Genomic DNA, 13437 nt, shown 5'->3' on the forward strand with positions numbered 1-13437 from the left:
TTCATTCTGAGCATGATTTTGTTCTAGGGTTGTGAGGGTCTCTGAATTTGTCCCTCAGAAATTTCAATTCAAAGTAAATCCAGATGGGTTTTACCAAGACTGCTTCTGAAATGCACCGTGACTAAGGAAAAATGAAGAGGGAAGGAAAGAGCTTAAATTGCAATACTGAAACAAAAAATACATGGACATATAAAATAGAAAAAGACAATCATAGCATGTATTTATACTAAATTAAAACTTTATTGACTAATGTTCTCCAGACAACATGATCCAATGGACTATGGTTGCAAACATGCAATGAAGTTGAACACAACAGTAGTTTAACATGGAATGTCAAACAAATTAATATATTGTAGTAAATGAAACCATTTATCTGTGTTGCTGCAAAATGAAACCAAGCTATGTATTTCCTTGGTCAATCTGTGTTCAGCTAAGAGGCAATACATTTGAAGAAACTGGTAGATTTCTTTAGGATTTATTTCAAATAAATTATCTAGAATTGTATTTTTTTTTTAAATCCTTTCAACTTCACTTGCACTTCAAACAAAACCTAAGTGTAAACACTAAAGTTGCTAGAGCCATCTAGAAAAGCCTAACTGTCAAACCTGGAGTGGACATTACAGTTCAGTAAATGCGAATGCTTAGTATAAGAAAAATACCAGTTACTGCAAAAGTCACATAGGCATATTTTATTATTAATCCAGCACAAAGCATTTCTTCTAAGTTTTTCACATAAAAGACTAAAGCTTGCTTACAGTACTACAACTTCTATCGTTCAAGCATCATTATTACCTATCAGGGAGATTGGCTAGATGACCGAATGGGTCTTTTCCATCCCTAACTTCTATAAAGAAAATCATTCATACCAGCAAGAAGATGGGTCGCTACATCTTGAGCTTGATCCTGTAGACTTTGTTCAGGCAAAACTCCCACTGACTTAAAAGAGAGATTTTCCAGAGCAAGGCATCCAGGATTAGGCCCTTTTTTATTGTTTATTTTTTAAAAAGCATCCATTTAGGATACATGGAAAATATTACATAGAATTAAAAAAATATGACATGTGCTTCACTTGCATTGAAGGAATCAGAGAATGTAAACACCATAGTGGCCCACACCTTTACAATATCCATGAGGAAGTGTCAACTGCAAGTAATCTGTGTGCGTATGCTTCTCAGTGTATGCTTCTGAGTGTGTTTTGTGTACATCTTTACCTCCATGTCCATACACACATGTACACCCTTAAAATACATAAAGGTGTGATAAAATTAATTAGAGTCAGTTGCTTGCCTGTCTTAATGCTTAAATCTGCAAGTGACAGCCAACTGGGTTTTATATGATGCTAATGAGACTGCATGTGAACAGCAGGACATGAATATTGCTGTGGGCAAGAGTGTGGTTGCTGATTCTAGGAGCGTGGAGCCATCCTACTTCCACCTATGCACATCACTAAATCTACCTGCATTAAGAGCTGGAAAAGCAGGTGACCAAAGTATTTCTTGGTGGGCTTTTTCTGAAATTTGAGTTGTAGACTGTCCTCACAGAAGCCTTTCAACAACCTGGAGGACTACGCAGGAAAGTTTACCTTCAAAGTGCACTTATTAAGAATGGAATGTTCTTGACAGGGAAATGATCAGAGACAATCCTGGATTTTTTGCTTGTTGAATAGGAAAAACATTTTCATCTTCAGACAGCACTTCACCCTGACAAATTTGAGTTCAGTTATTATTGGGTTTTAGAAGATTCTTTAGAAACAAACACAATAGTACGCACATACACATACACTCAGATATTTACAGCCTTTCTAGAAAAACCAACCCCATACCTTAGTAACAACTACTTATCTTTTTCTTTTTTTTTTTTTTTTAGTATTTAAATTCTTTAAACCAGCTACATTAAATACCAATGTGTATTGTACCACCCCACACCAGCCCCATATCCTCCCCAAAAAACAGCAAGTATTTTAAAAGTTTGTTTGCCTGTTTGTTTTTACGATTGTTAAAATCTCCTGCTTGAGACTGTTAAGTACCACCTCCACTGGAACAAGATCAGCACTGACTGCATCTTCCAATGCACGTTGTTTCATAGTTGAGTAAGTACTGCAGTGAGAAGCTTAGATCTCCAGGTCATCAGGTCGAGGCCTGCTGCTGGCTCGGCTGCTGGCTCTGCTGGGAGGCCTCTGGTCCACAATGGTGAGGGGTTGCAGCTCGTGTCCCGACGCCAGTTTTTTCGTGTTCTGGTGCTCATCGGCGAAGTCGAAGGGCTGGGCATGAGAGTTGGAGATGGTGCTGCCAGCCTGCCCCATCCTATTCTGCTCCGCACTGTAGTTGGCCCAGTTTTGCTCGCTGGCTTGCTTATTGTAGTTACGACAGGAGGAATTGTTCCTGTCTCCGGTAACAAGCTTGTACCCCGGGGGAGACATGGGAGACAAGGGGGCGGTCGGTGAGGAACAGCCATTGTAATACGCATATTTGGGGGAACCACAGTCCTTGGAAGGGCTCATCGTGCCACTGTGGGAGTAGGGGTCGGTTTTTCCTTTCACACGATCCTTGACACCCTTGAAGAACACGTAGAAAAGCTCAATGATGTTCAAGGCAAGAGACACCAAAGACACTACCAGCATGAAGACGATGAAAATGGTTTTCTCAGTTGGACGGGACAGGAAACAGTCCACCCTGTGAGGGCATGGGTCTCGCTCACAGGTGTAGATGGCACTCAGGCTAAACCCATAAATGTACCACTGTATCAGCAGGAAAGCCACCTCGAAGACAGACTTAAACAGGATGCTGATGATGTAAGTACGAAGCAGTCCTCCACGCATCTTTACCTTGCCGTGCTCTTCAATTCCATACTTGAATTTCTTAATTTCTATTTGTTTGAGGTGCATATCCACATTCACACCATCATTCTGGACCACCTTGAGCTCTTCCTCTCTTTTGTTCAGCTTCTCTTCTTTCCTCATCACGTAGAACACGTGCGCCAGGTACAAGAGGGTTGGTACAGACACAAATATGATCTGCAGAACCCAGAAACGCACGTGGGAGATGGGGAAGGACTTGTCATAGCAGACGTTCTCACAACCAGGCTGTTGAGTATTGCACCGAAAAGCAGACTGTTCATCTCCCCAAGCAGACTCGACTGCTGTCCCCAATAGCAGGATTCGGAAAATAAAGAGGACAGACAGCCACACTTTTCCTCCTGCAGTAGAATAAGCTTGAACCTTGTCAAGAAGTTTTCCCAGGGCACTCCAATCACCCATCTTCACTGGATATTGGCTAAAGAAGGAAACAAAGAAAAAAAACAAAACAAAACTGATGGTTAAGATAGATGTTTAATACTTTTGATGAGCTGAATCACACACAAATCAATGCTAACAGTACAGTTGCGTCAGCTTTGTTTTAATTCATGCGCTTCACTTGGTCTGCAGGTGGAGTGGGAAGTATGGGAAACTGTAAAGATAAATATTTTATCATGTCTCCGAACACAGTGAAAGAAAGTTGTTCCCAATTTCAGTCATATTTTCAACAAATTCATAAAAACCCCTGGTTGCCACTGTGGTTGGCTAAAACCAGCTTCCTTGGTGGCAGCTTCAGTTCAATGACTGACATCTGCCACAGGCAGAAAACAGCTGTGGCACACTGCTGAAGCAGGATGTGGAAGCATTTGGTAGTACTGCCTGAATATGCTAAGAAGAAATGAAAGATTTCTCTTTTCAATGTGTCTCATCTATGGTTATTTATATATTCATTTTTTAAAAGAGCAGGAAAGCAAAACATAGTATAATCTACATAAAAAGTGTACTGAGTTAATGTTAGGGTCAGATACCTAACATTTCATTATTACAAGTGTGCACTACACTTCCCATATTAAATTGAGCTGTTGCCCACATCAGTACACTGTGTGTGATACATTTGAGTATATTTCCTAATGACGCAAAGTTCTTATTGTACTTTGCTTCAGAAAAATCTTGTTTTCTAAATTAAGTTTATAAATAAGTATTTGCAGCACAAAGATCAATATCGGAACTCTTCATCTACATTTTTATAAAAGGAACCAAAAATACTAAATGCATCAAGTGCAGCTAAGCTTATGTTACCATATCGGAAGAACTGGTTTCCTGGCTATCTGTGGCTTGCTTGATTTACTGTAGTTTCAGCTCCTTATTTGCATCTTTTTAGATTTAAATTCCTTCACTTCACTTTAAAAGGAAAAAAGATTTACCCAGGAAGGAAAGACAAGTGAGCACTTTCTAAGGCAACTCCTAGAGGGCGATTTGCACTTCAAGCGGAGAGCACAGCAAGTTTAAATTGTCTCTCTCAACTTGAGTTTAAAGTGCGTGTTTCTGGGAAACACACCACTTCTCAGGGATATCCGGAAATACAGGAGGTGACATAAAACAAGTGAAATATTCTACTCGACGTTCTCAATTCCTAGGAAAAACAAAGTTTGCTACATAGCTTTTATCAAGTGGAGAATGGTAGCCATTTCTGCTTAAAACCCTACATTTTAACTTGTCCTGCATAAGTAAGCATGTGAAATTGGGCACCTACAAGAAAAAATAAGCACAAAGCTTCCCTTTTGAAGTAGATGCTGCTGGGCAGACACATTTGTACCATGCATGCTGAGTAATCTCTTTCCTGTATTAATAGTTCTGCTAATGTTCAAATGGTTTCCTTCCCATCACATCATGGATATATTCCCCGGTGAAGGTTATTTATAGAAAACAAACAAACAAACAACAAAAAAAGCACCCATTTCTGGATAATTCATAAAATAGGAAATTTTAGCACCAAGGAGATATTCTTTCACAGAGCGGTGACTCACTGTAAACAGAAGATTATAAATTTGGCATACTTGATCATAACATTATATGCTATGCCAAATAAAAAAAAGCACTGTCCTTTTTGCTATCAGAGAGTCAGAGAATAATGAAAGCCAAGTGTTTAAAGTACTTGCTCCGACGGCTCGGAGATGCCAATTATTTTTGAACTCCTGCAAAATATCCCAGGGCTGCTTCCGCAGCCCGCCTGGTCAGCTCGCTCTGAAGTGCAGAGGAAGTTTACCTACTGGGGCGTACAGACCCTTCCTCACATAATTAGTTCTTCACATGAATGAAGTCCCATCAAAGGATCAGGCCCTCTTCAGACTTTTAAATCTGGAAGCCTTGCTGGGAGGGACACGCAGCATATTTCTCTCCAACATATCCTTTCAGGACAAATCATTCCCAGGTTTAGTCATTCCCGGGAAAAGATTAGTTTGTCTTTATTGGTTCAGATTGGTAGGAAAGGCGTTAGCACACGAGCATAGAGGGCTCTGGAAAGGCAGGAATGCAATGTGACCGCGTCCCTCCTCATGCTGAGACTGTTAAAACAGAGAACAGTCTGTAACTATACAGCACATGAAGTTTGTTTTACAGGCAAACTTTTCTCCGTGTCCTAGAAGTAGAAGTGGACAGAAGGAGCCTTTTTCAAGTAACAGCTTCTTGATTTAATTAGCCAGCTTTCAGATGATATGAAACTACTGCATTAAGAGACTTTCCTCAGACTCGGTGTACTTTTTTACTGTCTAAATGTTATTTCAGATTGAAAGTTTGATTAAGAAAACAGGGGACGTGTTATTTCTAGGCAGCTATATGTTGTTTGTTTTTTAATTGCACTCCACTCTGGTCCATTACTGTAACATGATTTACTTCAGTTTTGACCTACCTAATCCCACACCTGCAGTATTTTGAGAATTTACTACCTATTTTTTAATTTACTTCAGCATGCAAAATTGCTAAGTTTCATTTATATCCTCTGGCAATATAAACTCCAGGAGGAAACATTCCACGCTTGAATTACTCATACATAGTTTTGAAAAGAAACTTTTTTTAAAGAGATCAGTTACACGCCAGCCTTTGCCAGTGATAAAAACCCCACGTCAATTCAAAACATTGTGCTGTTAATCAGATAATCTTGTGGTGGCACAAATATATTATTCCTTCACTTAAGTGGATTCTTTTGCTTTATGAAACACAGTACTTTGTTTTGTTTCAGGGAAAACTCATTCATAGGATATAACTCATTCACTTTTCGGGCACTGAAAGACCATTTTTATTAACTGATTCCAATGTATGTTTATGTGTAAGAAGAGGTTTTGCATCAAACAAGTATTCAAGTCTTTTAGCTAGTAAATAGGTTGAAATTGATGGAAGACTACAGTCAAAAACTATTTATTCGGCATCTAGACTTCTTTTAACAATCACACTTCTTTCAACAGTTCCACTGAATAGCACAGCTTGATCTGAGGGACTGGTGCAATTTCAGTAGTTCAGGAATTTTAGGATATGGCTGATGGTGCGTACACGCATTTCATGAGTTCTTACTGCTTATTACTTCAAAGAGGTTTTTTTTTTGGGGGGGGGGGGGGGGTAGACTAATGCAGGCCTATTAAACTTTTTAAAAGATGGATTTCTTCCAGATTCTACTGTGTGTGGGTAAAGATAGGAAAAAACAACACAGAGCAGCAGGAGATATTACAGCATTAATCTACATGGGTTTTGGATGATCACATATAGAAGAAATTTGACTTGTAAGCCACAATTAAGAAATTCGAGAACTATTTTTTATGGACAGCATTCACCATGCCATCTGGTTCATATTTTCCATGAAGAATAATGCAAACTCAGTGCTGTGGTAACTTGTCCAGGTCTGACTGCAGGGTTAGAAGGTCGTGTGTTAGTGGATGGAAGAACAGTAAGGGTACGAGCGGGATCTGAAAAGGGATTTGGCAGCTGAAGCTGCAAACAGGCCAAATCTTTGTTTTTCCTACAGAAATTCTTGCGCACATAAAAAATAAGTGGTCAACAATAGCGAAGATTCTGGACCTTGAACATCAGTCAACCTGAGTATCTCCCAAAACCAACCAGCACTGTCAAGAAAAGAACTGAGATGTACAACTGAAAGCATTTAGATGGGTTGGAATAGGGAAGATTAGTTTTCTGAAATCCTACAGAAATCAGCAAATGTCAGACATTCTCCTGGAAAGGTGTAGTTCATTTGCAGGTCTGAAGATGAGCCTCGGTTCATTTCATCTGCCAAAGACAAGATGCTAAATGTTTGCAGTAGCTAGAATTTAAAGCGTCAGAAATGTTTGCTTTCTCACTGCCTGCTCACAATGTTGGTGGTCAGTTGTGGATCTTCTCCACAGGATTTTCTCTCCCACGTTGTACTCTCTACACCCAATTTACTTGTAAAGCGTAGCTGCAACAGGGCCCAAAGCAACCAGAAGTGCTTTCCTAGGCACTCCCTAGTTGTACAATGAAAGTCTCCCCTCTGTGCTATTGTCCATACTCACCCCTTTTCTGACTCGCTTGGGAACTAGGAGAAGAAACACTGAATTCCTTGAGGGGCCCTTGGGCCCTCTGAAGGTCGTGCTTGCAGGTCTTGAAATCTGGGATCCTAATAAGTACATATGGCATAAACAAGAGGCCAGGTGCCTCCACGCAAGATAAGCTCAGCGGGTAGCATCGAGGGGGGGAAATCAGAGACTGGGGAAAGAGAGCAGTATCTGATGAAACAGATGTTGCTCAATGTCATCTAACCTTCCTCGTGCCCACAGGAATCCTTGGCCTAACCCAGAGTTCATTTCTGAGACAACTAAAATTAATCTCGTAGACTTGCAGTACGTGAAAACTGAGATAACTTCACAGTGTTGGATCTGTTTGCACTCCTGAGTGTGGAAGCACTCAGACAAGCCAGAAACCAAATCCCTGGCGTCCTCTTTTTCCTCCTCCTGAACTCCGCCTGCTGCTGCCCTTCTCCCATTTGTATGCTTGTTAGGTATCATGGGTCAGTGCCAGTGTTTGCCTTTGAAGTTTTTGAAGGAAGCACTTCAGTAAACATCTCAAAGACCAGAGGCTTAAATTCGGCAGTGCAGTGTGCTGTCCAGATGTGAAGCAGGCAGGATGAAAGCTGCACCGAGTCCTACAGCTTGCTCCCTGTACGGGCGCACACACAGCACTCAGGCCCAGGTGCTCATGGTTCACTTTCATCCCCACTGCCAGGAGCTCTCGCACGTTAAGATCTAAAAGAATTCCTCAGACAAAATATGCCCCTACACGAGGCTCGCTGGTTATCGCAAGGCAAAATGCGAGGACAAACATCAGCACACAATATTCTTGTTTAAGAGGAGAGCGTGCTACTCGATAAGATAGGTCCCGTGCCCTGTGCTTCAGCTGCAGGTCCCTCTCCCTGCCTTCTGCTGTGGTTTTCTCCCCGCTGGCACGGGGCAGAGACCTACAGCGTGGAATCACTCCAACGCTCACAACTTGAACAGCTTTTGAGCTCTCCAAGCGATGCTGCTCAATCATTCCTTTTCGCCACGTTTTGAAAGTATTTAAGCCTTCAAGGTAATATAAAAGGAATGTGTCACATCGGGATTATGACACTGATTGTGGACATTCTTTCAGTCCCTCCTAGACAGCTTTCATTTACAACCACCCAAGACTCAGAAACCTCGCCAGCGTGGTAAGACGTATCATGATATCTCACATTCCTTCCCTAAAATCCCTTTACCGAGGTTGCTAAAACAGAGTAACTATATACAAACTTGGTTAAAAACCCGTAACCCACGTCTGGATTTTATCACATCTACTCTCAAAGAAAAGGGGAAAAATCGCCAGGAAGCCCACGTGGAAGTCACCGCGTTCGTAGCAGCAGCATTTAACAAAGCACCTAAGGAAGAGCAGAGAGCAGGCATCGGTGGGATCGCCGTCGGAAAGCGGAATGCGTGGGGCAGGAGCGGGGCGCGCTGCGCCGAGCTGCGGAGAGGAGCTGAGCGCACCTACGTTCCTTTTTTCTGGGTCAGTGCGAGGGGGGGCACAGACTTCACCAAAAGGCGCAACAAGTCCGCCGCTCCGCAGCTGCAGCCTCACCGCAGCGCCTCTCCCCGTGGAGCGAAGTCGGAAGTTGAGGGAAGTGTCGTATTTTTAGAAATGTGTAAAAATATGACAAAGGAAAGGAAAGCACGGAGTGATCCCTGCGAGTTTGAACCGAGTACTTCAGGAGAACTTTTTATTATTGCATATACATTTTTAAACAAGTTCGACCATTGAACGCAACATCCTTAAGAGTGGGAAAAAAAAAAAGTTTTAGGAAAAAAAAAAACACACACACACACACAAAAAAAAAAAGGTCCACCAAAAGACGAGAAAGGAAAACTTCCAACTTACCGCTGCTGATGAGCAGTGCGAGTGGCTCGGGGTACTTCTCTGGAGGGTTAAGGGAAAACGGAAGAGCACGCTCAAGCGCTCGGACCTGTCTATTTAAACTTTAAAAGTCTACTCCTGCTTTGTATTTTTCATCCTTCCTTCCCCACCAGCGAAAGAAAAGTGCTGATACCTCGTAAAAGTTTTTTTTTTTTTCTAACTTGGAACACGAGCAGAGCTTTTAACAAGTTTTCTGACCGTGAAAGAGGAGGGGAAAAGGAGGGGTGGCGGCCCAGGAGGAGGGGCCCCGCGAATGGAGCGCAGGAGGGTGGGGGGAGGAGGGCGAGAACTGAAGGCGCAGCAAAAACGAGCCGGGGCAGAGGGGAGCGCCCCGAGGTCGGCGCTGCTGATGCAACAGAGCGAGGGCGGGCGGGCTGCGGCGGGCGGCTCGCTGGGACCTGCCCGGCCGGGCGGCACCGCGGGGAGGGGGCGGCGATGTGTGGGGGCACCGAGGGCTGCGGCGTGCCGCGCTGGGCTGCACCTCGCCTTTCCCACCCCTCCGCCCCCTCGGCAGGAAGGTCTCGCAAGTGCCCCCTGATCCTTGGTGTTCGTGCGGCTTTGTTTACTCGGGTCCTCTTCCTTTACGTGCTCGCGTGAAAGTACACCCGAGGAGAGGTGTGTTCGGTCCTGCAGGATATATCCATCGCGCGTTTTTTAATTGTTATTGGTGCGTGTGTGCGAGTTTGTGCGTGCGTGCATCCCATGGGAGACACGGAGAAACGATCTCACATTCCAGGAAACTCTTTCCAGGAAATTTCAGAAAATAAAGCACGGCACAGAAACCCTTCAGTAGTTGAGAAGAAATGCTCCTGGTAATCGTTCATTACATTTTTACAGAGCGTGAATGTGCTCCAAGGCTAATCTATTCAGAATGAAGATATTTGGCTTTGCTCCTGATCAGCCTGTGACTTAATGCTCCCTACAGAACTCCTCTTCTGTAGAAGAGAGATTAATTCATTTCTCTGTGCGTGTTAAGCCCCTCACATATGGAGTCCAAATTGTGTCAGGAATTGGTCGTGTACCCTTTGTGTCCTGGGGTGTCAGCTCCTCTGGCGGACTGCAGAAGAGCTTCTCTAGAAGTGGTTGGTGGTTGGTAGTTCGCAATGAAGGTTTATATTTTGGGTTGTACCAGACTAGTTTGGGGGTTTTGATTCCCTTTTTCTCATGGACTATTTCTGGGCTTTTTCATGCTGAGTAGTATAGATAAGTGGTTTTTTTTGTTTGTTTGTTTGTTTGTTTGTTTGTTTCTCTTTAAAGGATGTAAGAAAAGGGAGAAGTCCAGAATTGCCCGATGAGAGGATCCCAAATAAAGCTCCACCTTACAATCTGCTTTTGGAGTAAACAACACTGTATAACACAACATAGATATCCCAGCTCATTTTTCGCAGCCTGTACCTAATTCGTTTTCACCGAGAACTCACTAGATGAAAGAACCAAGACAAGGCCTTTGTAGATAAGCTCAGCAGGGTGCTCTGAAGCTGCGAAAGACACACACGATCCAAGTTGGTGCATTTGCAGCAGACCACACTGCCTCCTGTGTGAGAAGAAGAGATGGTGCATTGCAGCTCTCCACCTTCCTATCTCCTTCTCCAGCTATAAAGGCACTGGTTTTCAAGCTTGTTCCCTTTGCTTAGACACTGCCTGTTATTTCTGACAGCATTTTTAAGTTTCTACACTTGTTGAAGCCACATGGCAGAACAAAGCCTTTTTTTCATCTTCTCTGAGTGTTGTTTTAAGGTCATTTTTTTTCTTCACATTTTGAGGAAAAGGAAAGTGGCAAGGAAGAAATGGGGCTCTGTGCTTAACAGGTGCTGGGACCTTCTTCAGAATTAAAAAATGGTCAAATACGTAAAAGCCATAGCCCCTCACTGCCTTCCCGACTGTGGTATGGGTAGAGAGCAGAGCACACACAGCGCTGCTGCTGCTGCCCCATGAAGCTCTGGTTATTCTGGCACAAAGCACGAAACACCAACAGCATGGCAGCATGCTGAGACAAGGAGATTTGGTGTTGTTTGCGTTGGTGCTGAAAACCTCCCCCATAGGAAAGCAGCACTTTTTCCAGGTGAAACAAAAACAAAAAGCACAAAAACCCAGCAGAACAAAGCACTCTCCCTGCCTTAGATTATAACATGGTACCATGGAGTGCTATCATTCCCTCCCAGAGATCACAGGGCCTAGCGTGCCTAGTCTTGCATTTTTCTCTGCACCTTCCTGCATAGGTTCTGCAATTATTGAAGCATTCTGTTTTTAAAAGAAGCACCTGGAAGTATTTCTCCGCTTAAATAAGCAAACAGTGTTTGTGAGAAGCCCAGCACTCATCGAGTCCACTTTACACAAGTAAAACGCATGTGTCAGGGATGAATAATTTTGCAGGAGTAATGAACATAACACTTGGCTCTGATACAGCATTATCCACATGAAAAGGGAAAGTATTTCAAGCCTCCACTGTGATACAGTGAAGACTTAAGAAGAATTATGAGTCCTGACAAAAATGCCTTGAAGAGGTCTTTTATAGATGGGAAGTATGTCTCCGTGATCACGTTTCATCAGCCTATTACCAGAGCACACTCAGCTTCAGACACTGCAGGGATCTACAATTAGACAAGGTGACCAAAGAGTCTCACACTCATTTGCACCGCAAATGGGGAGAAGCTTTTCAAACTGAACAAATGTCTTCACACACAGCCCCTCTTCAGCTGAAGCTGTGTTCAGCAGGGAAGCAGGGTTCTTAATTACAGATGGAGAGAAGGGTAAAAAAGGTCATACTTCAATTTTAAGCCTTATATTGCAGAGTACAGGCTCTTGACACCACAGAAATGAAGATTTGGGGGCCCAGAGCTCTCTGAGGCTAATCATGCCTTCCACTGACATTCTGCCTTTTGGAGCAAATGGTACTGTCTTGTGAGGCAACATTTCAGCATGGCAGGGCTAGGACTGCAGAACCTGTTTGTGTTTGTTGGGCAGCCTGCGGCACAGCCAGTGGCAGCATGCACACATTGTAACCCAGATGCAGCTCCAGAGCCCGGGCTCTGTCCATTCGCTCTGCCCGGGGCTTTCACATACCAACATGAATCCTTGGTTCAACAAACGAAAAATAACACTGCTGCTGCTTTTTTTTTTTTGTGCACTTCTTAGCAAAAGAGATGATAAATTCCAGTTGGTTAATTAGTATTTGCAGCCCTTGACACAGATTCTTGGTTAGTTCACAACCTGGTCCATTGTTTTCTTTCTGTTTGTTACTTGAATGTAAATACAGAATTCTATACATAAACTTCTTGCCTTGTCTCTCCTCCAAATATTTTCTCCGAAATATTGTAGTAACCTGAATCACCCAGAAAGGCCCTGTGAATATTTCATTTGGAAGACTCTCCAGTCCTTTGGCCATTACAGAATTTCCTGTTGATACCAGTGGGGTTCACGGTCTACTCCCAGTTAGGGATGTCTGTGATTTATGGAGTTCTTAAGACAAAGAGCACGCCTTCACTTGTTTGCAATTCGCTTGCAAAATTCGCTTCCCAGCACTCCCATACACAGCACTGTCCTCATCCCGTGCAATCTGGGAGACGAGTCCCTGAACTGTATGGTGAACTCAAATGAATATACGTATGCAATACAGATTTTCTTGGGAGCCTTTCAAGGCAGCCGTGCAGTCACCCACGTCCCAGGATGGCACGTAAGCCTCAGCACATTTTCATCGATATCTTTTCTTACACGTTTGGCTTTCAGAACAGGCTTGTGAATAATGCGTGGCCCTCTTTCCTGTCCTGTTGAGGTAAAGCTTCTCAGAATATCCAAGGAACAATAATGTGGTATTTCTTGATTACCTAAGCACATATATGTGCAGACTAATGATGTTTTTTAAAGCAGCCAGTGGTTTTTCGCTTGCTTAAGGAACTTACATCACATAGAAATGTAATATTGCTTGGAAGCTGCTGGCCACAGCGCTTGCCTCTTCTGTCAGCTGGAGAAGCTGAGATGAAGCCCACGGGAAGCTGCTGTGCCTGGCACTGCTGGCTCTGCAAAACAGATCCATCCTCTCATGGCTTCTTCAAAACAAAGGCAGTTGCTGCTTATTGAGGCAGTAGCTACTTGCATTTTGTGGCACAGCACGCAGCACGTAAGAGAATATTTTCTGACAATAGTAAGAATATTAATAATAAAAAGGAGGATAATCACAAGATCCTTCCTCTCTT

The 13437-nt window shown here is 43.1% G+C and overlaps 1 protein-coding gene and 1 long non-coding RNA gene across 4 annotated transcripts; one reads left to right on the forward strand and one right to left on the reverse strand.

Annotated features, from left to right (window-relative positions):
* Positions 1-220: 220 nt before the first annotated feature.
* Positions 221-9352, reverse strand: GJA1 (gap junction protein alpha 1). 3 transcript variants are annotated; one of them, NM_204586.3, is made up of 2 exons: positions 9209-9352; positions 221-3272 (listed from the first exon to the last, which is right to left on the reverse strand). In NM_204586.3, exon 2 carries the CDS (start codon positions 3254-3256, stop codon positions 2111-2113), a length of 1146 nt encoding a protein of 381 aa, NP_989917.2. In that variant the 5' UTR covers positions 3257-3272; positions 9209-9352; the 3' UTR covers positions 221-2110. The 3 variants fall into 3 exon arrangements, with proteins under 3 accessions (NP_989917.2, XP_046794367.1, XP_046794366.1); XM_046938411.1 differs by lacking the exon at positions 9209-9352 and adding an exon at positions 8821-8920; XM_046938410.1 differs by lacking the exon at positions 9209-9352 and adding an exon at positions 8712-8920.
* Positions 9353-9681: 329 nt separating this feature from the next.
* On the forward strand, positions 9682-12716 carry LOC107053073. The gene is made up of 2 exons (XR_001466023.4): positions 9682-9859; positions 10502-12716. It is a non-coding gene; the product is annotated as an uncharacterized LOC107053073 (long non-coding RNA).
* Positions 12717-13437: the final 721 nt, after the last annotated feature.

This window comes from Gallus gallus, chromosome 3 (genome assembly GCF_016699485.2).
Source record: "Gallus gallus isolate bGalGal1 chromosome 3, bGalGal1.mat.broiler.GRCg7b, whole genome shotgun sequence".
Taxonomy (NCBI): Eukaryota; Metazoa; Chordata; class Aves; order Galliformes; family Phasianidae; genus Gallus; species Gallus gallus.

Bases quoted from the DNA above. Each gene is read 5' to 3' on its own strand.
- GJA1 (NM_204586.3), bottom strand. From the start codon at position 3,256: ATGGGTGATTGGAGTGCCCTGGGAAAACTTCTTGACAAGGTTCAAGCT.